Genomic DNA, 24,330 nt, shown 5'->3' with positions numbered 1-24,330 from the left:
ATGGTAAATGCACAGTTCCTAGTAAAGGATTAGAGCCCATGCTTTTTGTTTGCTTTGGTCCCCGATTCATAGTAACAGAGAGGCTGAAGGCTATCCTGGCACTCTGTGGATGTAAGGCAGACAGAACTAATCTTCTACAGGATTCCAGTCCATAACAGAAGACATATATCCATTCCTACCAGCACACCTTTGGGCTGTTGGAGGAAGAAAAAGCACCCCCTCACTGAAAAAAAATGCATACATGGGGAAGACATGCAGACCACGTTATTATACAGGAATTCTAAAGTCTGTACAAAGATCTGCTCTTAACATTATTCTTGATCAAAACACTAGGCAAAATACAATTTTCCATTTTGCACTCCATAGATTTAGAACTCCTTCTGGTGAACTAGCTTTCCAGCATACCCTCTTCTTCTTGCAGATTTTATGTAAGTGAAGGAAAACTGCACTTATTAATTTCCCTTATTAAAACATAAATAAAGAGCCTAGTTTTACATTTTTAATACAAGAGTTTAATTTATTATTAAGTATGCTTTATTTATTTGTTAGGAAGTAGCATTTACCATAGTACTGTTTCCTGCTGACTTTTTGTTACAAGTCCACTTTACATACTAACAGGCAAATACTAAACATTTACCATTAAGAAATATGCATACAATGTTTTTTTTTTTTAATACTGCTTTTCTGTCTTCAGATCCTGTTCTAATCCTCAGCGTGTTACTCAACTGATTAGCATGGAAACCTCTGCTATGTCACAGGCAATGGATAACAACATGTAATAGAACTACAGATGCCATCCAAAAAGACTTCATACGGAACTGTTGCTCAAAATAGTCACTGACAGAAACTAAAACTGAAATGTTCATTTATTCACTGACAGCGGTTTTATCTGATTCATATTAACAGAGAGGCTGAAGGCTATCCTGGCACTCTGTGGATGTAAGGCACACAGAACTAATCTTCTACAGGATGCCAGTCCATAACAGAAGATGTATATCCATTCCTACCAGCACACCTTTGGGCTGTTGGATGAAGAAAAAGCACCCCATCACTGAAGAAAAATGCATACATGGGGAAGACATGCAGACCACGTTATTATACAGGAATTCTAAAGTCTGTACAAAGATCTGTTCTTAACATTATTCTTGATCAAAACACTAGGCAAAATACGATTTTCCATTTTGCACTCCATAGATTTAGAACTCCTTCTGGTGAACTAGCTGCCCAGCATACCCTCTTCTTCTTGCAGGAAAGTGCCCATGGTGTTGCACAGAGAAAACCACTTAAACATCTGGTAAAGTGCAAAGGGATTACAGCAAAAATGGCAAAATTTGATGTCTACACAAAACGCAAGGAAATAACAGTAGGACTGCAAGATATTCCATTAAACGAAGGCTGAACAGCTTCTGATTGTGCTAAGGTTTATTTGAGAACATGGCAGTTCTGGAAGGGGTGGGGGTGGGGTAAATCCTTTTATCTGCTTACCATAGCTCAACAGCAGCTATATATCAGTCACTGCTCTCAAGACCAGCACTGTAATGGAATTCATAGTCACACATTAAAGAAACAACACTGCTCTGCAATGATATGTATTTGACAGATACTGAAGCAAACAACTTGGAATTTATTATCTAGCCATCCACTGTCTAGGATCTTGCCTTCTTGCTTCACCTTTACTTATTCACCATTACTGCTCAAACTGCTCTTTCAATTTGTAAGCTGCAAAAGCATTTTACAACCAACTTTGTAATTCCTCCTCGTACATCTCAGGGTTAATGAAGGACTTAGAGACAGACTTGATCATCAGCTCACCACAGTAAAAGCATTCTGAGGCAATGATGTCATCAATATCTGCCTTGATCTGCTCTCTGCTTATTTGCCCTTTGCCAAGGCTCACAGTGTCCTCATCTTTTCGCTGGTTGCGAGACTTAGCAGGCTGCCCAGTGGCTGCAAGTTTCAGCTTAAGCTCTTCCAGTTTGTTCTGCTTAAAGGAGGACAAGTGAGGATGAACTTCCTGCAGCAAACAGTCATAATGGAACATGTGGTTACACAAAAACAGGTAAAATGGACGGTTTAAGAGTGGCAAGTCACAAGATGAGCACTTGTCATTAGATTCTACCACACCGTATTTGTTCCTCATCTCCTGAATATCTTCACGGATCCTCTTAGCACTCTCTGTGGCTTCTTCCATTTCTTTTTTCAGCTCATCAATGTGAAGATTGTATTCCTCCAGGGAGCTGCAGATCGCTTCCTTAAAGTGGTCAATTGTGACAAAATCAGGAAAGAAAGGAAGAATGTCTTCGATTTTCAGCAGGTTGCAACAGGAAAGGCATGCCATTGCCTTTTTTACATCTTTCTCCTCCTGAACAACATGACGGGCAACTTTCAACCACAGTTTCTTCTGTAGTTCCACATCTTCTTCAACTTCAGGTATACTTGTACATGACTTTGCAAGGTCCACATCTACCTGGAAGGTTAAACAAAAAGGAAAGAGACATAAATTTAAACACATTTTTCCCAGTATACATATGAAACTTGTAGTCATCAACAAAGCAAATTTACTGGTAAAATGAAATTAACAAACTTACACTTACATTTTTTTAACATCATTATTTAAACTATAACATCTTCTGTCTGTAGACTACTTGGCTGTGTGTACCCTTCCAGGCTTAAGTCTGTTTTGTGGAAACTTTGTATGTATTTTACTTTTAACATTTGTTTAACAGAACCTGCTGCTAAAAATGGTCCCTTATAGGAGTCCAGTCCACTTACTCCCTACTCCCAAATGCACAAAACAAAATTAATATATAAAGAAATTGACAACTTCTAGCAAGTTTGAAAGTGTGGAGATATAGTGCTGGAAGAAAATACTCAAGCATGTGACAGGCCAGGTTTAAGAAACAGCCAAACCACCACCACATGCCACACAAAACACCAGCACTTCAGATTGTCAGGAGTAATTGTGGCATCTGTCATGTCCAGGAAAGAAGAAGCTGGAGACCTCTTCTCAAGAAACAAGGAGAAATAACTGGCATTTTTTTAAATATATGCTCAATTTCATGTGCAAGCCAAGAGAAGGCATGACTGAGGAAATAGTTTGTTACAAGGGGTTCATACTACCTGGAAACATGAGAAGACATGGGCAAATTAAGCATAATAAAAACATAAACCAAGGGGGGAAAGAGTATGCTCCAAAGAAAAGCTGGATCGTTATAAGAAGAATGGCTACTTTAAACTGAGGAAGAGGAGCAAGACTGTCCCTCTTTCCCTAAAGGGGAAACCAATGGACATGTGCTGGAAGGAAGAGAGTCAGTGCTAGCAGCAGCAAATTTTTAGAATTAAAAAAATAAAATAATCAGCCTATAAACAGTACAGAGGGGATGACATGGATATAATGGGCACAAGTGAAATCTGGGCTGCAGATCTCAGGATATGCGTTCTGTAATTTTTTTTTAATTTCTCCAAAACTTTTGGGTTTTTAATACCATGATGGAAATGGACCCTATTCCTAAAATCAAAGTATGATAAAAGTTAATTGAAATCAGTAGATTCAATCTTTGATATCAGCCAGACGTGCTCTACACAGCACCTGCAATGTGCCCAGTAATGACTCCTGCAATTTGTACAGTTATATGTACATGTAACATATCTAAATTCGCTTGTAGATCCTTTTTTTTATAAGACCTGTTGCTCCTACTACTATTATTGGTACTGTCTGGGTATCTTTCTTCCACATTGCTCTCATTTCTGCCTGCAAATCCTGATATTTTATGACTTTGTGCCTTTCTGTATGCAAGACCCTCTAGTCACTGGGTGTGGCGATTTCAATGATCAATGCTACTTTTGCCTTCTTTTCATGGAGGACTATATCCGGTTTTCTAGCATCTGTCTTTGAACTGTTGGTAATGGGTGATCCCATGTAAGGTAGACTTCATCATTTTCTGATGCTTTGTGGATCATGTTTCCACTGTTTTTCAGCCACTTCAATATCATACTGTTTGCACAGTCCCCAGTGCAGTAGTCTTGCCACATTATTATGCCTTTCGGTATACAATCCTTCTGCCATTAGTATGTCACAACCAGCAATGAAGTGTGCGACTGTTACCATTTGTTTTACAAAACCTACACTTGTCTCTTTCTCCCACGTGTTCAATGGACTTTGTAAACCAAAGTGTACGTAGCCCACTATCTTGGGCTGCCAATATTAAACTTTCATCTCTTGCTTTGAATTCACCTCTCCTTAACCATTCCTGCATTTGATCCATATCAACATGAGGTTTGCCCAGAAGTTTTCTATACTTGCAACTATATTTATGCATTTTCCACATTTCTTGTCTTCTCATCGAATCATTCACCTCATACTGTTTCTTTTTGTTTTTTTGGCACATTCAGTTGCGGCCTGTTTATCTACTTCTGGTTTGATATCCATTCCTTGACACAGATATGCTTCTGCTAAACTAAGCAGGAAAGTCATCTTAGATTTATTTTCCTCATGTTTCAACACTTTCACTGCATTTGGTTTTTGTGAAGTCAGCAGATATGTGCACAGTCCCATGATTGCAGATCTCTACATATAATCAATTTCAAGGAGGCCTATACCTCCTTCAGACCAGGGAATATATGATCTTGGTGTGCGCTGATTTTTATGAATCATTTGGTGAGTATGACGCATCCTTCTTGTTTCCCTGTCTAATCTATACAACACATTTTGGGGTCAATCAATCACTTCAAACCTGTAAGCTAGGACAGGAAGAGCAAATTGGTTTATTGCTTGAACTTTGTTCCTAGATATCAACGCTGTTTTCAGGATTAATTTAAGTCTTCTAAAATATTCCTTTAAGTTTTATTTGCATTTGTTCATGTTTTACTGTTGATCCCTCATCAATTCCCAAGTACTGATACACTCCCTCTTACTCAAGTTCTTTTATATCACAGTCTTGTCCCAAACTGATGTTTTCTTGATGCTGCAGTTTTCCTGCTTTGAAAGTTGCTTTTCTACATTTATTAAGACCAAATGACATTCTTATATCATTTGAAAAAAAATTGAATACTTGCAGTTGTGCTTTCCAGTTCCACATCTGATGAGCTATACAGTTTTAAATCATCAACAAAGAGAAGAGAGGGCTTTACATTCTAGGAGCCAAATTATAGCCATTGCCTCAGTAGACAGCTTAATGGGTTAAGGGGATGACAGAATTGCAGCGGTGACAGAGAGTCACTCTGGAGTATTATCCCTCTCTGAATTTTCATCCCTGGAATAATAATTTGTCCTTTATCATGGCTTAATTGCAAAGCGGTCTGCCACTGTTTCATGGTCACTGTAATGTAGCTGATCAGTGTAGGGTGTATTTTATACATTTTTAAGCACTCTTATCCATGAATGTGAGAGACTATCAAATGCTTTTTTGTAGTCAAGTCCATGCCATACTTAGATTCTTCTCCTTTTTACAGTTCTCCACTATGACTTTATTTAACAACAAATGATCCTTTGTTCCATATGACTTTCTTTTATTGCCCATTAGTAGTTCTATTGCTATAATTGAGTTTTCTTCTAAATCACTACAAACTCTGTCAGCATCAATTCCAGTGTACAGTTTATATGTCATTGGAAGGCAAGTTATTGGTGTATAATTTTTAGGGTAGCTTGCAGGTTCACTTTCAAGTAGAAGCATTGCTTTTCGTGTTGTGAGCCAGGTTGGTGTCTATCTGGGGTGCATACATAAATAGCTCTTACTCATGGCTAAATCTTCGTGCAAAGATGTTAATACTTTTAACCAGAAGTTAAGTACTGCATCTGGGCCTGGGATTTTCCAAACAGAGGTTTTCCTTAACTTTTTTTAAATCTGTCTGTTACTTCATCCCATTTCATATCCTGTACCTTTAAAATTCTTATTCTTTCTTTTACTTCTAACCATTTAGCATCTTTGTTATGTTCCACAGGATCTTCATAAATACTTCTCCAAAATGTATCTATTTCTTCTTTTTTGGAGGTCCGTCAATTTCTATTACCTTGTTTCCCAATTCTCTATAAAACTTTTTTGGGTCATCACTAAACTGCTTATTTTGTACTTTTTCTTTATATTTATGTGCATATCTCCTAAGTTTTTCCTCCTGTGCTGAGGTGTTTAGTTTATTTGCAAAAGTACATGAAAGATCCTGATCTGTACTAATACTGTGCATTGTCTTTATCACATCTATCTTTCTAAGTATTTATGTTGATCTGTTCCCTCTTCTGTCCTCCTCCAGCAGTGACACTTCTTGTCTGGGCTGCTTTATAGTTTTCTCTATTCGATACTTCAATGATGGCATTCAATTTCTCCCCTTCCCTTCTCATACTACCCTGTGCTCTTGTGGCAGAACTTTATCAGGTATAAATTTCGCTGCACAGTAATATATCCTGTTTACTTTTTCAATATTGCATGGATCTCTATGGACAGCCATAATTACTGTGTTCATCTGTTTTATCAAACGTTTAACTTTTTGAGTTTTATTGACCTTCTGCAATCTATTTCTTTCATTGATATTAATATGTCTATCCATCTCTACCAAATCAAGCAAGTCTTCTCTTAGCTCATTTTCTTCTAAACTGAGGACTGAGTTTTTGTTTTCCATTTCCTGCGGGCATTCTATAGAAAGTTCAATAGCATCTTCTTGTGGCACATTCTCTTGAATTTCATTGCGTGCCATCCGTTGCTCTGTCATATGGGAACTCACTGGCCTATCACTCCTTAACACGGACTGTGTCAGAGTTTCCACAGTTTCCTGTTCCTGCTCTTGCTGTCCAGTTTCAACATTTATACTGGCTTCCTGTGAAAGGCTCCAAAATATCTTCGTATGGCATCTGATCAATTGCTTCCCATTCCACTGGTTTCCCCTTAATTTGGATGTCCATTGCTCTATCCTGTTGTGGTGCTTTCTGAACTAGTTTTTCTACACTGAATCCTTCACTTTGCAGGTACTCCATAACCTCAGTTTCTATTTCTTTAACTTCTCCGTTACTAATCTCCTTTTCTACTTTTCCTCTTTGTCTTATTTTTTGTATTGTAAAGTTTTCCATGTCCAGATTCCTTTGCCTGCATTTCTCTTCAAATAACTTTGGTGCTTCGCTTTTTGAATTGATTAGCTTTGCTTTCTCCTTTGCATAGATATTACACTATATTAAATCTTTTTTTCACTCCCATGTCTATATTTATTCTTCAGATGTCTCCTGATCTTCCTGTTTCTCCTTACTTTGGGGACCTGTTCCATCATGCTGTGATGTAACCTGTGTTAGACCTTCTACACCAAATCCTTCACTTCGCAAGCACTCCATAACTTCAACTTCTATTTTTTTTAACTTCTACTTTACTAATCTTTTCTACATTCCCTCTGTGATATTATTTTTATTGTGAAATGTCCCATATCTGGATGCCTTTACCTGTAGTTCTCTTCAAATATCTTTGGGGCTTGCCTTCTTTATATTGAATAATTTGGCTTTCGCCTTTGCATAAATATTGCACCATATCAAATCTCTCTTTCCCAAGTCCATATTTCTTTTTTATACTTTTCAAAATTCTCTAGGTTTTATTATTTACATTTTCACACCTCCTTAGATGATGCTTTTTCCAAAGAGATCAAAGTTTCTTGGTCTATATACTGTTTTTCACAAATCTGTAGTATTAACAAACTCAAATTTTTATTTGAGGCTTCTGACAGTTTTTCTTGTGGAAGTATTTTTCTTTCTTCTAATTTCTCTCAATCTTTTTGTATATCTTGTGTCTGGAAATTCTGGGCTTTTTGCAAAATAGTAACAATACACAATTTCCTTCTTATCCTCAATAGTCCACTCTATCGTCTTTATTTCTCTTCTTTAGCCTATCAGTTTTTGTGGACTGCTACTTCCTTCTACAACAAGGGGCCATGCTCCCCCTGGGTGTGGCCTGGCCCTATTGTAGGAATGTTCCGTACTTTGAAGTTTCTACACTGTCATTTTTTTTCAGTCCTGGCACCTGTGCATCTACCAGGATTGGGCATTTTTTTTATCCTGGGTCTTGTGCACCCAGCTATCTTTTTTAATTTTTGACCTACTTCTGTCCAAGATATATGCTATATAAATACAGTCTATATCTCAGTGTCACCTTGTTGAGATTTTGTGAAAAACAGGTCCACCTCATGACGGTACTCACCAAGACTTGAGGATGAATTAAATTTTAGCAACTGTTCTCCTTTGCTTGCTGACTTCTCTCTCCATTAAAATAGTGCAAGAGAGGAGATGGTCTGACAAGAGCAGTGAACGTAGAAAAGCAGAAAAGATGTTTACCATAAACAAAGGACTGAAGAAGGTGATAGGAAAACCTAGTGTAATGTGGTAGTAGTTCAGTCAGGAAAGGAGTACAGAAAGTTCGACCACTGACAGGGAAATGAAAGAGAGGTGGGTAAGTGGAGTTAGCATGCCTTTAGTGGACCGAAAGGTATATCAGAATAATATAACAAAGATCTCAAACCATTCTCAGAGTGTTAATGCAAAAATGATCAAGAAATTCTCAACCAAGAAAAGCAACATTTCTGACCTGCACTGACCAGGAGAAAGGAAGCAGGACATGTGACAAAGACCACAAGACACTGTTATAAGGAAGACTTTAAAAAGCAGGACAATGAGGCAATATGACTCAAAGTGACCTTGCAATACTATGAGATAAGAGGTAAATAATCTCTAAGGATGGTAGCTATGTGCCAGGACTAAAACAGTAGAGGGTATCCCATAGTACACTGCTTCGCATCCCCAGATCTAGTTTGCTGCAGACAACTCAGTTATTGCATACATAACACACATCCATACATACAAAATATCCAAACAAATTAATCAAAGGGACTCTGCATGATAAAATATTACCTCCAAATCCTCCAGGTAGGGGGGAAGGCGGGAGGGTAAGTAAGAATGTGAGGCGAGATGGACTACATACATCGAACGTTATGGTGAGTACATAACTTCTTGATGTCATTAGTCCTATCTCGCCTACATTCTTACCCATGGGACAGCATCCCTAGCACCTACAACCTGGGTGGCTCATAGGAAAATACTCCTGAGAACTGTGGAGCCAAATGAAGATCTGCCCCTGGAAACCACGTCCAATTTGTAATGAGACACAAAAGTGTGAGGAGAAGCCCAAGTGGTCGCAGCACATATATCATCCATCGACAATCTAGCTTGATAGGCTGTGGATGTGGAAACAGCTCTTGTGGAGTCGGCTTTAGGTGGAAAGGGCAGAGTTTTACCTGCTGTGTGACAGATGAAGGAAATACAGCTGGCAATCCATCTAGAGAGCGTGACCTTGGATACCGGAGAACCAAGCCATTTTCGGAAAAGGAGACAAAGAGTTGGTCAGATTTCTGAATCTCTTTTGTCTGATTGAGATAGAAGCGTAACTGTCTATGTACATCTAGTTGGTGAAATCTGAATTCTGCCTTGTTGGAAAAATTGGGGAAGAAAACTGGCAGCTCAATAGACTGATTTATATTAGACAGAGAAGCCACTTTGGGAAGGAATGATGGGTTTGGTCTAAGGGAGACTCTATCTTTATGGAAGATCAAATATGGGGGTTTGATGGAAAGGGCTTGGATTTCAGAGACCCGCCTCGCTGAAGTGATAGCTATTAAAAAGGCTGTTTTCCATGTTAGGAACTTTAACTTACAGGTAGCTGCAGGCTCGAAGGGTGGAAGAGTGAGGGCTTTAAGAACAAAATTGAGGTCCCAGGGCATAACAGGTTGTGATACTGGGGGACGAAGCAATAGGGTACCTTTAAGGAATGCTTTACATAGTCTGTGTGCCATCAGGCTAGGTTCATTGGCCACGTGGAAGTTTGATATAGCCGCCAGCTGAACTTAGTTGGTGGCTGAAGCGGACCTCTGATAGAACAATATAGACAAAAATTCCAAAACAGAATCAATTGGAGCCATGTAGGGATCAATGCCTCTGGAATGAGCCCAAATAGAGAATCTTTTCCATTTGCTAAAGTAGATTTTTCTAGTGAATGGTTTATGAGAGGACGACAAAATATGGACTACGTCTGGCGAAAAATTATGACATCTGACTAAGGATGGAAGTGGAGTAGCCAGACTGTCAGCCGGAGTGTCCTCAGAGAGGGGTGAACTGTCCCGACATGTGTGTCAGTAAGTCTGGAAGGGGTTCCAGAATCCAAGGAGTATCCACAAGGTAGGGTTGAAGGAAGGGGAACCATACTTGACGAGGCCAGTGTGGGGCAATCAGAATCATCCTGCTTCCCAAGGATTGCGCTTTCTAATCACCCTTGAGAGAAGGGGAAATGGAGGGAAAGCATAAAGCAGACCGGAGGGCTAATTGTGCGCTAAAGCGTCCCTGGGTGATTGCCCCGGCGGGGGGATCAGCGAGAAGAAGTTGCTGCATTTCGCGTTGAGGAGGCTGGGAAAAAGGTTGCAGCAAGGTTGACCCCATCTGCTGAAGATTCGCTCTGCCACCAGGCGATTCAGGGACCAATCGTAGGGCATAAGAATTGCCCTGCTTAGCTTGTCTGCTATCACATTGGTCTTCCCCAGGATGTGCGTTGCCACTAGAAACCGTTGGGAAGCTATTGCCCAATGCCACAGCGCATGGCCTCCCTGCATAGTGGATAAGATCGGGTTCCTCCTTGCTTGTTGAGATACCACACTACTGACATGTTGCCTGTGTGTATCGCAATAGTCCCTAGAGGGAGGACTTCTTGAAGTGCCTGCAACGCAAGAAGCACTGCTCTCATCTCTAGGACGTTTATGTGCAAATGTATCTCATGCTCCTGCCACGTGTCTTGGACCATCCTGCCGAGATAATGCCCCCCCCCCCACCCTATCTGGGAGGCGTCCGTAGTCACTGTGGCCACAGGGACGGGTGGAACAAAGGGTTTTCCTACGTTCAAGTTGTTGGTGTACAGCCACCAACAGAGGTCCTGCTTGCATTTGTCTGTCAATAGGATTGGATGGGATAGAGGAAGTCTTTGGAGAGACCATTGGACAAAGAGAAGCCATTGAAGAATTCTCATGTGTAATCTTGCTAACGGGACCAACATGATCGTAGCTGCCATGGTCCCTAGGAGTTGAAGAATCAGTCTTGCCTTCGCATGTCTCAGAGGCATCAGCGTGAGAATTTGTTGTTGTAACCAACCCTGTGATCCTTTCTTGTGGTAGGAACGCTCACATTTGAATGGTGTCCAGCTCTGCTCCTATAAAAGTGACACGCTGTAAGGGCAACAAGGCAGATTTTTTCCAGTTTATTGTAATGCCTAATTGGTGACATAGACTGATGGTAGTGTCCCTGGTCTGAATTAGTAGATGCCTGGTGGGGGCGGTGAGGAGCCAGTCGTCCAGGTACGGAAACACCTGGAATCCTTGACATCTCAAGTGAGCCATCACCACTGCCATCCACTTGATCAACACCCTGGGGGCTGTGGTGAGACCAAAGGGCAGGGCTTGAAACTGGAAATGTGGAGCTCCCAGCCAGAAGCGTAGATGACACCTGGATGCCCTGTCCATTTTGATATGGTAGTAAGCATCCTTCAGGTTGATGGAGCACATCCATACTTCCTTTCCCAACAATGGGAGAATAGATTGTAGGGTGACCATACGGAATTTGGACTTGTGTACGTAATGGTTGAGTTGACTGAGATCTAGTATGGGTCTCAAGTCCCCTGTTCTTTTCGGCACCAAAAAGAATCTTGAGTAGTCCCTAATCCGATCTGGTCTGAAGGGACTGGTTGAATGACTCCTTTTTCTAGCAGCTGAGATACCTCTGAGGCTGCTTGATCCCTTTGACTGGGTGGAACGTCTGGGATTCTTCTGATGGGAGGGGGTACTGAACAGAATGGAATGGTGTAACCTCCGGAAATTATCCTTAATACCCATCGGTCCTGGATGATGTTTTCCCAGGCTTCCGGATACAAGGAAATTTGACCCCCGACTGGCTCCGGATAAGCACAGTCAGGCACACCCTCAGGAATGAGAGTATGGGAAGCCACAAAAAGAGTTGCGGTCCCCAGAATTGTAGGGGCCCCCTCTGCCTCTGGGGCGACGTCTACCTGAATAGCTCCCTGCTCTCCTGCCTCGGGAGGGGGTTTCACCTAGTGCGGCAGGAAAAAACCTCTGTGATTTCTTGAACCACATCTTTCCCCCTCGCTGAGCCTTGGGGTAAGGCCTAGATGGGAGGGAAAAACGGACCCCTACAGCAGACATGGTCTTTCCCTCTTGCTCGCACCTGGGTGTTTTTCACTTTGGTCCCAAACAAGGAGGAACCATCAAAAGGGGCATCAGTGAAAGAAGACTTGAAGGCCTCCGCAAAGTGACACAGGCACAGCCAGGCTTGCCTTCTAAGGGCTACACCTGAGCTGGCCGCTCTACTCGCTCCCTCAGCCGCATACGAAATGAGTCACATGGACGAGTTTGCGATGGAGTTGAGGGTAGAAACCTGTGCGTTGACTGTCTGAGCCACCGCTTCAGGTATGTTACCCACAAGAGTATCTCCCAACTCCTTAAAGAGATCTCTCTGGAGCAGAGTGAAATGAGATAAGTAGTTCAGCAACCTTAAGGTGAAGGTGGCTGAAGACAAAGTACGCTTCCCGTACTGGTCCATAGTCCTAGACTCCTTGTTAGGAGGATGGACCAAAGAGGAAGACTCTGCAACTTCCTTCTGGGTGGCTGCCGCCACCATCATGGCATCTACCGGGACTCCCTTTATCAGAAATTCTTTTCCGTGGGGGGACAGAGAGAAATTTGTTGGGGCGCCGAGGTACTGGCTCCACAAAATCAGGGGTTTCCCACACCCTTCGACAAATAAGGTCAAGAAGTTCATCGAAGGGTGGAGACACCCAGGAGGCGGAAGGTTGAGTGCCAAAAGCCTTAAGGAATACTGACTCCTCCTCGGAAGGGGTCTTGGAAGGCCAGTCTCCTCTTTGTTTCAGTATCTCCAGGATATCGGAGAAGGAAACTTCATCAGAGGAATACTTGGGGGGACCCTTCCGATTCCACGAGGTCAGTATCGGAAGTGAGAGACTCGTCCTGGGAGTCTATGTGCTTCCTCTTGCACAATTTCTTTCTGGGAGGTTCCTCAGGCACAGGCTCTGAGGGACCTTCAGAAAGTAGGGGACCGCTTGTGGGGGTATCCTTAGGGCTTGGTGCTCTGCTGTCCAAGGATAGGTGGGTGTCAGAAGCTCTCGCCGGAGTGGTGGGGGATGGAATGACTGAACCGGGTGACGTAGCTGACGACCTGGCCAGCGCACTCCACATGGCCTCAAAGGTGGCCTCCCCCCCCCCCCCCCCGAGTCCGAGGACCGACCGGCTTCCAAGTGGGAGACTCTGAACCAAAAGATGTCCCGAGGCATCCCCCTCTGGTCTCCTCGGTCGGGCCAGAGGGGGATGCCTCGGGACATCTTTTGGTTCCGAAGCATCCCCCTCTCCCCCTCTCCCCCTCTGGTCTCCTCGGTCGGGCCAGAGGGGGATGCCTCGGAACCAAAAGATGTCCCGAGGCATCCCCCTCTGGCCCGACCGAGGAGACCAGCGTCTCGAACCCTGTGGACGGAACCGACATGGTCGGAGCCGAGGTCGGCATCGAAAAACCCAGAGGGGGTATCGGAGCCGGGGCAGGAACATCACTTGGAGCGGTACATAGCGGCTCCTACAGCAAGGATGTGCTCAGAGGAGGAATCGAAGAAACAACCATAGGAATTGGCTCCGGAGCCGAAAACAATTTAGCCAACACAGGCGACTGCAGGAGCCTCTGCACCACCCTATCCACATCCAAATCGGAAAGCCTGGAGGATTTGGAGGAGATGGATGGAGACTGAGACCTCTTATCTGGTGAACCATGCCTCACACTTGGCGACCGGCTCCGAATAGGTTCGAGAATGATCGGAGCGGACGCTGATTCACTTAAAACAGAAACCTCCTGCGGCCCCGAAGATGGTGGAGCCGAGGAAGCAGTATCCAATATGGTAATTTTATCCGGAGGCTCCGAAGAAGCTGATGGAGCCGGAGACCTTTTCTTGGACTTGGAGGACTTGGATTTCGACTGGGAGCCGAATCTATAGCCTCCTCGAAAGATGGTTTAAGCAGTCCCTTTAAAATCAATTTGTTTTTCCTCTCTTGGACCACCCTAGGACTGAAAGCGTGGCAAAAACTGCACGTCTCCTGTAAATGGATGGCTCCAAGACAGTAAACACAGTGTGTCCATCCGTGATGGACACTTTATATCCGCACTTTGAACACTTTTTAAAGCTAGAAGGCTTATGTTCTTTCTGATCCTTAGACATATCCAAAGAGTTAACGACTTCCATTTGCAGAGTTGACTGATGTGGGTGGATCAAGGACTAGTAAAAAAGGCACCCAGGAAGGAATTCAGAACACAGTTTTGAAGTTTATTCTCTCCAACTGTCTATGTATAAAACAAACACCAGCAAATATCATCAAGATCAAGGACTCCTTGTCCTAAGTGAGTAGGTCCATCCGATGAGGTAGCTTGTAGTGATGGCCCTTGGCTAATTGCAGAAGAAGAGAAAACCAGTACCATCTTGGCCAAAAGGGGGTCACTAGCAAGATTTTTGTTTTTTCCTGTTGAATTTTCAACAGGACTTTCTGAATTAGAGGGAAAGGGGGAATGCATAAAGAAATATCCCTTTCCATGAAAAGGAAAGCATGTCCACCTTCCAAGCCTGAGGGTGAGGGAGCCTGGCACAAAAAAGGAGGAAGTTGTTTGTTCAATGGGGAGGCAAAGAGGTCCAATTCTGGAGTACCCCACTGGTGAACTAGATCCAGGAACACAACCCTGTGAAGCATCCACTCGTGGGATTGTGTCATAGACCTGCTTAATGCATCTGCCACCGAATTCTGAGCAGAGGGGTGGTACACAGCATGCAGTGTCACTTTGTATTGAATAGCCAATCCCCATGCTTTGATGGCTTGGCAACAAATAAGATTTTGTGGCCCCTGCTTGTTTATGTACCAAAGGACAGTAATATTGTCTGCAAGAAACTTGAGGGATCCTGGCAAAAATAGAGGATGAAATGTCTGCAAGGCTAGAATTAGAGCCCTCATCTCCCTGATGCTGATGTACTCCATCTTTTGAGAGGAGGACCAAACAGCCTGCACTATCTGGGAAGCAAAGGTTGCCCCCCCATCCTAAGTTTGAAGTGTCTGTGAAAAGCTGCTGAGCTGGCTGAGGTACCTGAAGTGGTAGGCCAGGGCTCTGAGTTGCTGCATCCACCAATGTAGCTCTGTTTTCAGGCAAGGTAGAAGAGGGACCAAGACATTTTTATTTTTTTCATTTTTTATTTATTTATCATTTGTTGACCGGGAAAGTCCGACTAGGTTCCACAGAGCCTGTTTTCAGCGGAGGCCCAGGGAGAAATGCTCCAGATGCATTTCTTTGGAATGTGGGGGGAAACCAGAGTACCCGGAGGAAACCCACGTGAACACAGGGAGAACATGCAAACTCCACACAAAAGGCACCCCACCGAGAATCGAACCGGAGAACCTCTTGCTGTGAGGTGACAACGTTAACCACTGCACCACTGCGCCACCCAAAACTGAAAGATCAAGAGCTTCCACTGAGATCTGAACTCAGATCACTAGATTCAAAGTCCAGAGTGCTAACCATTACACCATGGAAGCATATAATGGATGAGCATGGTGGGACCAAACTGTCTTTAGGAACCAGTGGAACTTTCTCATGTGCAATCTTGCAAAAGACAACATGGGGATTGCGGAGGCCATGAACCCCAGCAGTCTCAGAAACTCACTGGCTGTGATGAAAGAAAAGGGCAGAAGAGACGCCATGTATGCTATGAGTGAATTTGCTTTTTCTAAAGGGAGAAAAAACATCAAGTCTGTCCAGAACCTGCACCCCAGCAATATGAGATCCTAACTTGGGGTTAGACTTGATTTTCTGAAATTTAATGAGAATCCTAGGTCCTGCAAAACAGGAACAGCTGGGTCCAGGTGTTGGAGTAACAGGTATGGACTGCTGGCTAGAAATAGCAGATCATCCCAAGTAGGGGTAAACTTGCATCCCTCTCAGCCTCACAAAGGCTATGGCTAGGGCTAGGCACTTTGTTCATAGGTAGGTACTAGGCTATTGGCCCTAGGGCCTATATAAACCTAGCCAAAAAATGTACCCTGGCTTTTGCCACCCAAGAAAATTATTTTCCTGTGCCCCTGTCGAGCAGAGCCACAGAAGTGATCCCTGGGGTGAATTTCCCATTTCCCATCCAATCATCAAGATTTTTCTTGAAGTGTGCTAATGAGGAGCTCTGTTTGACATAGATAGGTAGTCTGTTCCAGAGTACAGGAAGTCTCTGGGACAGGAATCTATCCCTCCAGCATGATCTGTTTATTGTGGTGACAAGGTTTAGGTCCCTAGAGCGTGTAGCTCGGAGGGATTGGGATTTCTTTAAGTGGAGCATGTCCAACAGCTCTGGGTTTGACATAGCTTTGTATGTTAGGCAGAGATCGCCCCTGAGTAGGCGATATGTGATGGAGTAAAGCTGTAGTTTTTTTAGACGGTCTGCGTAGGGCATCTGTTTGAGGCCAGTAATCCTCTTTGTGAGGTATTTCTGTGGTCTTTCCAGTTGTTGTAGATGTCTTGTGAGGTACATACCAAAATGGGCATTGTACTCTACAATGGGTCTGAGTGATGAGTAGAGGGGTACAATGACCTCTTTTTTTCTGGATGAGAATACTTTTGTGATGAGATGAGCCACATTGAAGGATTTCCTGACCACTGTGGCGATGTGATTATCAAAGGAGAGACTACTGTCCACCTGTGTCCCAAGGTCTCATCACATTTTCGGCATTAAGTAGACTACCAGCTATGTGGTAGTTCATGGGTACAGAGTTTTTACCAAAGGTGATGACAATACACTTTTTGGCATTGAGCTTCAGGCCATGGCTTTGACACCAGGTATCTGTCTCAGTGAGGCCCTTTTGTAGTTTGTCCACATCATTAGGAGTTTCGATTATGGCTCCTAGTTTGCAGCCATCTGCAAACTTTGTTAGCCAAAGACCTTCTGTGTTAGCCTGCACTTCAGAGAAGTAGATACCAAACAGGAGAGGACCCAGGACTGAACCCTGTGGTATTCCACTTGTCACTGGTCTGAAGTTGGATTTGGAATCCACTACTTTCACAGTGTGGGTTCTATCTGTGAGCCAGTTGGCAGCCCATCTTGTGACATAGGGATTTATACCTAGTTTAGTGAGCTTATCTATAATTCCAGAGTGTGGGATGGTGTTGAAAGCCTTGGCGAGATCTAGATAAGCTGTGTGAACTATTTTACCCTCATCTATGGCTTTGGTGACTGCTTCAAAGAAGTCAATCAGGTTTAGGAGACATGATCTGCCTTTTACAAATCCAAACTGGGTAGGGTCCAGAGTTTGGAGATTACCAATGTCTTTGTTTATGAGTTCCACAATGATACATTCCATGGCCTTGCAGATCAGGCTCGTCAGGCTAATGGGGCGGTAGTTCCCGGGGTTCGTCGTGGCTCCCCCTTTGTGGAATGGGATAACCGTCGCGGTGCGCCATTCAGTGGGTACAAAGCCAGAGTGAGGCTATGAATGAACGTGGTACTTAGGTAGGGTGCCAGTTCATTCTGTAGTTCGTGTAGAACGCAGCCTGGGATATTGTCAGGTCCCATGGATGCTGTGTTCTTGGCTTTGGAGAGTGTGTTTTTTTACCTGTGCAGTCGTGATTAGAGGAACTTTGCATTCTTCCGGTACAGAGATGGGCCCTCTAGGGGGTGAGAGGGGGGTAAAGTTAGCACTGAACCTATCTGCTAGGATGTTGGCAATATCAGTTGGTTCTGTATATTTAGCGCCATTGTGCTGTAACTCAGAGCAGATCTGAGTGTTCCCATTGAGATTCTTGACATAGCTATAGAATGCTTTGTGGTTGTCTTTAGAGTCAGTGGCAATTTTGATTTTATGAGGGATCTCAGCTTCTTACTGAGGTTGACCAGGGAGTTCCTCCTGTCATGGGATTTTACACTTTTTTGCAACAGTTTCTTTCTTCTGTTGTAGAGTTTGTTTATGGCAGAGGACCTCCAGATTGGCTTCCTTTTTTTGGAGGATAACATCTTGGTTCTATTAGGGATAGCATGATCCATGCACTCGTGTAAGTGCTTATAAAGTGCATTTGTGTAGGATTCAGCAGTCATACCTCTATTGTCCATCTGCATGGGTGTCGTGAAGTTTGCCACTTCTGTCTTAGGAAGTGTGAAGTTGGCTTTGGAGAAGTTTTTTACGATGCTTTCCCTAATTGGGGGTGGGGGTGGGATGTGGATGTCTAGACTGATTAGCTTGTGGTCGGATCTGACCAACGAAGAATTGACCTCTGTTGTGGAACACCGGTTTCCCATGTTGGTAATGACCAGGTCTAGGATATTGCTGCTCCTGGTGGGGGTGTGAATAAGTTGATCCAAGGCGCTGGAATTTATGAATTCTAGAAAACGTTGAGCAAAAGAGTTGGTACATGAGTAGTTTTCCCAGTTTATGGTGGGGTAGTTGAAATCGCCCATTATTAGGGTGTTGGGTTGTACCCTAATACTTTCCAGTGTATCAAGAAATGAGGAGTGGGAATCCTGGGGCATGGTGGGGGGTCTGTAGCAAGCTACAATTTGGATTGCGGTCTTGCCCAGAGTTAGTTGCACTTGGATAATCTCGGATGCATTATGCTGTAAATACTCCTTGAGCAGTGGAAAGACCAAAAGGTAAGGCAGAAAACTGAAAGTGCAAAGATCCCATCAAGAAATGCAAAAACTTCCTGAATTGTGGGTGAATAAGGATATGTAGATAAGCATCCTTTAGATCCAGAGAGGCTAAGAAGGCTTGAGGAGGAACCAAGGGAAGAAGAGATTGCAGAGATAGCATCCTGAAAGAAGGCACACCAGGAGGTGTTCAATAGGGAAAGGTCTAGAATAGGCCTCCAAGGGCCATCTTTTCTTGGGACAAGAAATATTCTGGAATAAAACCCCCTTCCCTGCTGGTCTGGAAGAACAGCCAGAATGGTGCCTTGGTTGGAAAGATGAGCAAGCAGCAGAGGAAACAGATGCAATTGACTGGGGAGAGGCTGAGGTATCCCCTGAAAGGGGGGGGGGGGTGTTCCAAGTCATAAAGTACCCTTTTTGGATAATTGAAATCACCCAGGAATCCTGAGTTATTTCCCTCCAAGCTGAGAGGGAAAGAGAAAGGCCAAGAGACAAAGGAGTATAACATGGAAGAGGGAGATGAACATCACAGAGAAGTTTGCCTGGGCTGAAAGGGCTGCTGAGGAGAAGCAGCAGAATCAACAGCCTTAGAGTGTGGGGGTCTTCTGGAAGACTTACGTGGCCTAGTAGCAGAAGCAGTAGATTAGGAGGAACGAGCAGGTTATGTGGCCTAGTAGCAGAAGCAGTAGAAGAGGAGGAATGAGCAGGTTTCCTGACAAAAGGAGTCCAGGCAGGGAAATTCGTATGAAATTTAGGGACTGGGGAAACGTGTAAATGTTTCAAATCCTGGAGCTCTTTACCTTTTTCTTTCAGAGATTTAAAGAGTTCTGCAGCTGCTTTTCCAAAGAAGGCAGAGTTGTCCAAAGGGGCATCAAGCAATGTGGCCTTAATGCCATCAGGGAGTGCCTGGAGACATAGCCAGGAATGCCTCCTGAGAACAGAAGCTGCTGCCCTGGAAGATGCCTCTGCTATGTCATAACTACATTTGACTGAATGTCTAGCTACCTGGGAGGAAGCAGACAAAAGACAAAGAGTCAATGACTTAGCCTCTGAGTCACACAACTGGGAAAGAGCCTGGAAAGCTTCAGAAAGCATAGCCAAGGTGTACCTAGACATATACGTATGGTAGTTAATAGCTCTGATAGCCAAGGTGGAAGAAGTATAGACCTTCTTCCCCAATCTTTCCTAAATTTTACTTTCCTTGTCAGAAGGAAATAACTGTAGAAGGAGATACCCAGGAAGATTTGTCAAAAGTAATGGAGACCACAGCTGGATCAGCCGAAGGGTATTTAAAAATAAGCTTACAATCTTCAGGGACCTTATAAAAATGGTCAGGCCTTTTGGCAGCAAGAGCTTGGGTGTCTGGGGTCTTAGAGGCAGATGCAAAGGCATCTAAGAAAGCTGGGAGTACTGGTGGGACTGCTGAAGGAGCAGTGGCCTCCAACTGAATAAGATCATTATCTTTTTTTGCTCCTCTGAAATTTGGGAAGAATTCCACTTAAATAATTCCCTCATCTTGTTTATAGTTTCCCCAAAGAAAAGCACTTATATGGGGGAATCTCCCCCAGTAGACTCTTCCTCTAGAGAAGCATATTCCAGAGGGGAAGGAATCTGGGTGGCGTATGTTAAAAGAGTCATCATCCGAAGAAGACTCCTCAGAATCAGACTCCTGAACCTGACAGTCCACAGCCTGCACGGAAGAAGACCCCAACGGCTACACTGGAGATGAGGTAAAAGCAGTCAGCGAAACAGGAGAAGCCAAAGCTGGAGGCCTCAAGGACATAAGAGCCTTAATGAGACCCTGCAAGAAAACATTCCAATCCAATAAAGGTGGAGAAGGAAAGGTGGTATGCCTGGTCTTTTACAGATTTTTCATATGCTTCTGCTGTTGAGGAGAATGGGCAGATATAGGCCTAATGTCCAACACATCCCTAGAATGAGGGACAGGAATGGTTACAGAGTCTTCTGAAATAAGCTGTGGTTCCCCAAAGTAGCCCGATCCAGATGTCTGCATAGCCTCAGACATGCTAGGATCCCCGCTCCCGATGGCTTCCACTGTGGTACCCACTGAAGAAGCAGACCCTACCTCTGAATGCACTGCCAGGTTTTCACCAACCTCAAGGGGTATGTTGGAGGGAGAAGGTGCAGCCGAAGAGGTTTCAGACCTAGCTTTGTTGACCTTCCTCTTCACAGATGGGCTCAGAAGAATTACCAGAACCCTCAACTGCATCCCTAGCCAGACGTTTGAGTCTCTGGTTTTCTAAATAAAGGTTTAAAGCTGACAGATGACTATGCATTGTCTTAGGTACAAAGGCCTAACAGAAAGAAGAGTGATGGTCGTGAGTAGGCTCTAAGCAGAACAAACAAAGCTTGTGACTATTCTTATGTGGAATTTGCCTTCCACACCTGCACTTGCCCTTCCTGAATGACATTAACAACAACAAGAGGCAGTAGCAACAACTTAAATCCCTTATGGGGTACTTATCTGAAGTTGAAAGATGAAACAAACAATATCCAACAGCAGACCGAACGTACGAGTCAACCCTTCCAAATGGCGGTGAAAAAGTTCTGAAAGATTTTATGTGCACACATCCTTTTTATGGCAGACATTATCTGCACCTTTGTGCAAAATCCCACGTAGAGGCAGTGACTTTAAACGTTTGTATACAGGCCAGATGTCAGGTCGTTGGGTGGACTACAACCCATATGTAAAGAATACTGCAACACTGAATAGAAAGACCTCCATAGATGTCTTTTCTTTTCTATGCTGCAGTATTTATAACATGAGAGATTCCCCGCCTAGGTGACCCGAACATCCGGCCAGTATACTAAAGACTTTAAGCTACTGTTAGGTACGTGCGACATTACACACAGGATAAAGCCAACGTAGGCCATAAAGGTGACATCTTCACATACTATCCTCAGAACTGAATACCCTAGTCAGAACATCAGTCTAGGGATAAGATGAAAGGCATTTATCATCCAAAGAAGAACATGCACCAAGGGGTAAGGTGGGTGGGATAGAATACTGCAACATGGAAGAGAAGGACTTCTATGGTTATGCTAAGATTTTATACAACTACTCCATGTCCCTCTATTCTCATGTTGCAGTATTCATAACATGAGGGAGAATACCAAAGCCCATGGCTGGGACAGGGAGGTTGGAGCACAGGAAGTATCCATAAATCCATGTAGAAGTGCCTTGGCAAAATCTGCCCTGGATCTGGAGACGGAGTCCAACTTGTGGTGATTAGTGAAGGTGTGGACAGAGGACAAAGTAGCTGCTTCCAGGACAGAGGCAGTGTCCAGACCCTTGAAGAAGGCCCCAGAAGAAGCTATAACCCTAATGGAATGGGCCTTAACTGAGAAAGAAAGTGTTTTCTCCTGAGACAAGCAGCAAAAAGAAATGGCTTTTGCTATCCAAGAGGAAATTGTCCGTTTAAAGACAAATTTACCCAGCAGTGCCCTGGGGTGAAATAAAAGCAATCGCTCACACTTCCTAATGGATTTGGTCTTATCCAGGTAAAATTTGAGTTGTCTATGTACATCCAAAGTGTGAAGTACGCTCTCCCTAAAGTTTTGAGGGGTAGGGGAAAAAGTAGGTATGTGAATGGATTGGTCAAGTCATTAACCACTTTAGGCATGAAAGAGGGATTGGTAAGAATCATTAGTTATGTACTTACCATAACATGGTATCTGTGTTGTCCTCTTCTCATTCTGCTTCACTGATGGGTTATCAATCCGATCCTCTAGTCTAACTCGGCCGCCTCCCACAGACTTTAGCTTCCAGGCTCAAGCTCCTCCCTTACCTATAATCCTCCACCCCTAGCCCAACCTTCTTAGATCGAGTTTGCTGCCCCTATAAACAGGATAGAGAAGAAAAAGGAACCAAGAGCTCAACCTGGAACATGGGTTCCAACAAAGGCTGTTCCAGATCCTCTAGAACAAAGCATTTTGGAGGGGGATGGCTGGGTGGGAAGGTAAAGCAGAATGAGAAGAGAACAACATGGATAACAACTTATGATGAGTACATAATTAATAAATGTGATGTTCTCCTTCTCATTCTGCTTTATTGATGGGTCAAAGTCCCCAGCTACAATTCTTCTTGGGTGGCCTCATGGAAGGATATGTCAGAGCACCAATGAACCAAAGGATGTCCTGCTTGCTAGACACAGTATCTAACTTATAATGGGTCATGAAGGTATGTGTCTTAGACCAAATGGCTGCAGCACAAATGTCATCAATGGGAATCCTAGATGAAAAAGGCACTGACGCAGCAATGGGTCTTGCTGAATGGGCTTCTGGAGGACCAGGCAACTTCAAACCATTCTTCTCATAAATAAAAGAAATGCAACTAGTAATCCACTTTGCTACTGTCACTTTTGATACTTCTTGACCTTTATGATTAGGTGAAAAAGAAACAAACTGCTTTGATTTTCTAAATTGCTTCGTCCTATGTAGGTAGAAACGTAGCTGTCTGTGGACATCTAAGGAATGCAGCAGATATTCCCCTTTGTTGAAATAGATAGGAAGGAACACTGTTAACTGAATGCATTGGTTTATATTAGATAAAGTGGCGATCTTTGGCATGAATGAAGGATTAGTATGGAGGGGAAACCCTATCTTTGTGAAAAATTATGTAGAGATTTTTGGAAGAAACAGCTTGCAATTTGGAGACCCTTTTCGCTGTAGTAATGGCAACAAGTAAAGTGGACTTCCAGGATAAATATTTCAAGTCACAATCATTAGCTGGTTCAAAGGGGTTTTGGGTCAAGGCTTGTAGAATGACAGTCAAATCCCATGGAGGAGCTGGGTCCTTTGACTGGAGGTCTAAAAAGAAAAATACCTTTCACAAAGTCTTTACATAACCTGGCTGAAGCTACAGATCCCTAAGGTAAGCCTGAATAGAAGCTGACTATGGCTGCCAACTGGAGCGTAACAGTTGCAAAACTAGAACCTTGCTTATATAAAGATTCCAAAAAAGACAGAAATGAAGGAACCGGAGCTGTAAAAGGATCAACATGATTATTGGCAGCCTAAACAGAAAATCTTTTCCCACTCACTCGTATACACCTTTTTTGTAGACGCTTTTGGAAAGGCCAAAATGATAGCTTTGACTGGAGAAGAGAACCTGAACCCTCTAGCAATCATGGGAACTGAAGAAACCATGCAGTTAACTTGAGTGTGGGAAGAATGGGGTGGAGTTCTAGCGTCGGGTGAGAAAGGAGGTCCGGTTTGCATTCCAGTAAACATGGAGGATGTTTGAGGTGAGACCACAGGAAGGGGACCACACCTGATGAGACCAAAAGGGGGCAATGAGGATCACCGTGCTCTTCAACCATTTGGCATTCTGGAGAAATTTCGGGATCAGAGGAAGAGGAGAGCAAGCATAAAGGAGACCAGGAAGCCAATCGTGGACCAGAGCATACCTCAGGGAAGCTGCTTAAGGGGGGCTCAAAGCAAAGTATCTGCTGCATGTTGTAAGGAGACACAAACAGGTTGCACAGCAGGGAAGACCCCAATGGTCGAATATCTTGTTTGCTACTGACAGACTGAGGGACCACTCATGGGGCATCAGTATAGATCTGCTGAATCT

The 24,330-nt window shown here is 43.6% G+C and overlaps 1 protein-coding gene and 1 non-coding gene across 3 annotated transcripts in view; both read right to left on the bottom strand.

The window, feature by feature from the left end:
• Positions 1-489: 489 nt before the first annotated feature.
• Positions 490-24,330, bottom strand: part of VPS18 (VPS18 core subunit of CORVET and HOPS complexes) — a 377,102-nt gene continuing 353,261 nt past the window's right edge. For both annotated transcript variants that reach the window (XM_044074196.1, XM_044074197.1), the window contains exon 5: positions 490-2,467. In XM_044074196.1, the coding sequence (XP_043930131.1) occupies positions 1,733-2,467 (735 nt within the window). In that variant the 3' untranslated portion in view covers positions 490-1,732. The remainder of the gene's footprint in view (positions 2,468-24,330) is intronic.
• On the bottom strand, positions 15,574-15,645 carry TRNAQ-UUG. The gene has a single exon. It is a non-coding gene; the product is annotated as a tRNA-Gln (tRNA).

Source organism: Protopterus annectens, chromosome 6.part0, assembly GCF_019279795.1.
Source record: "Protopterus annectens isolate FY-2018-M chromosome 6.part0, PAN1.0, whole genome shotgun sequence".
Lineage (NCBI taxonomy): Eukaryota > Metazoa > Chordata > Ceratodontiformes > Protopteridae > Protopterus > Protopterus annectens.
The sequence above is the reverse complement of the archived record's forward strand: the minus strand, read 5'-3'. Positions and strand labels throughout refer to the sequence as shown.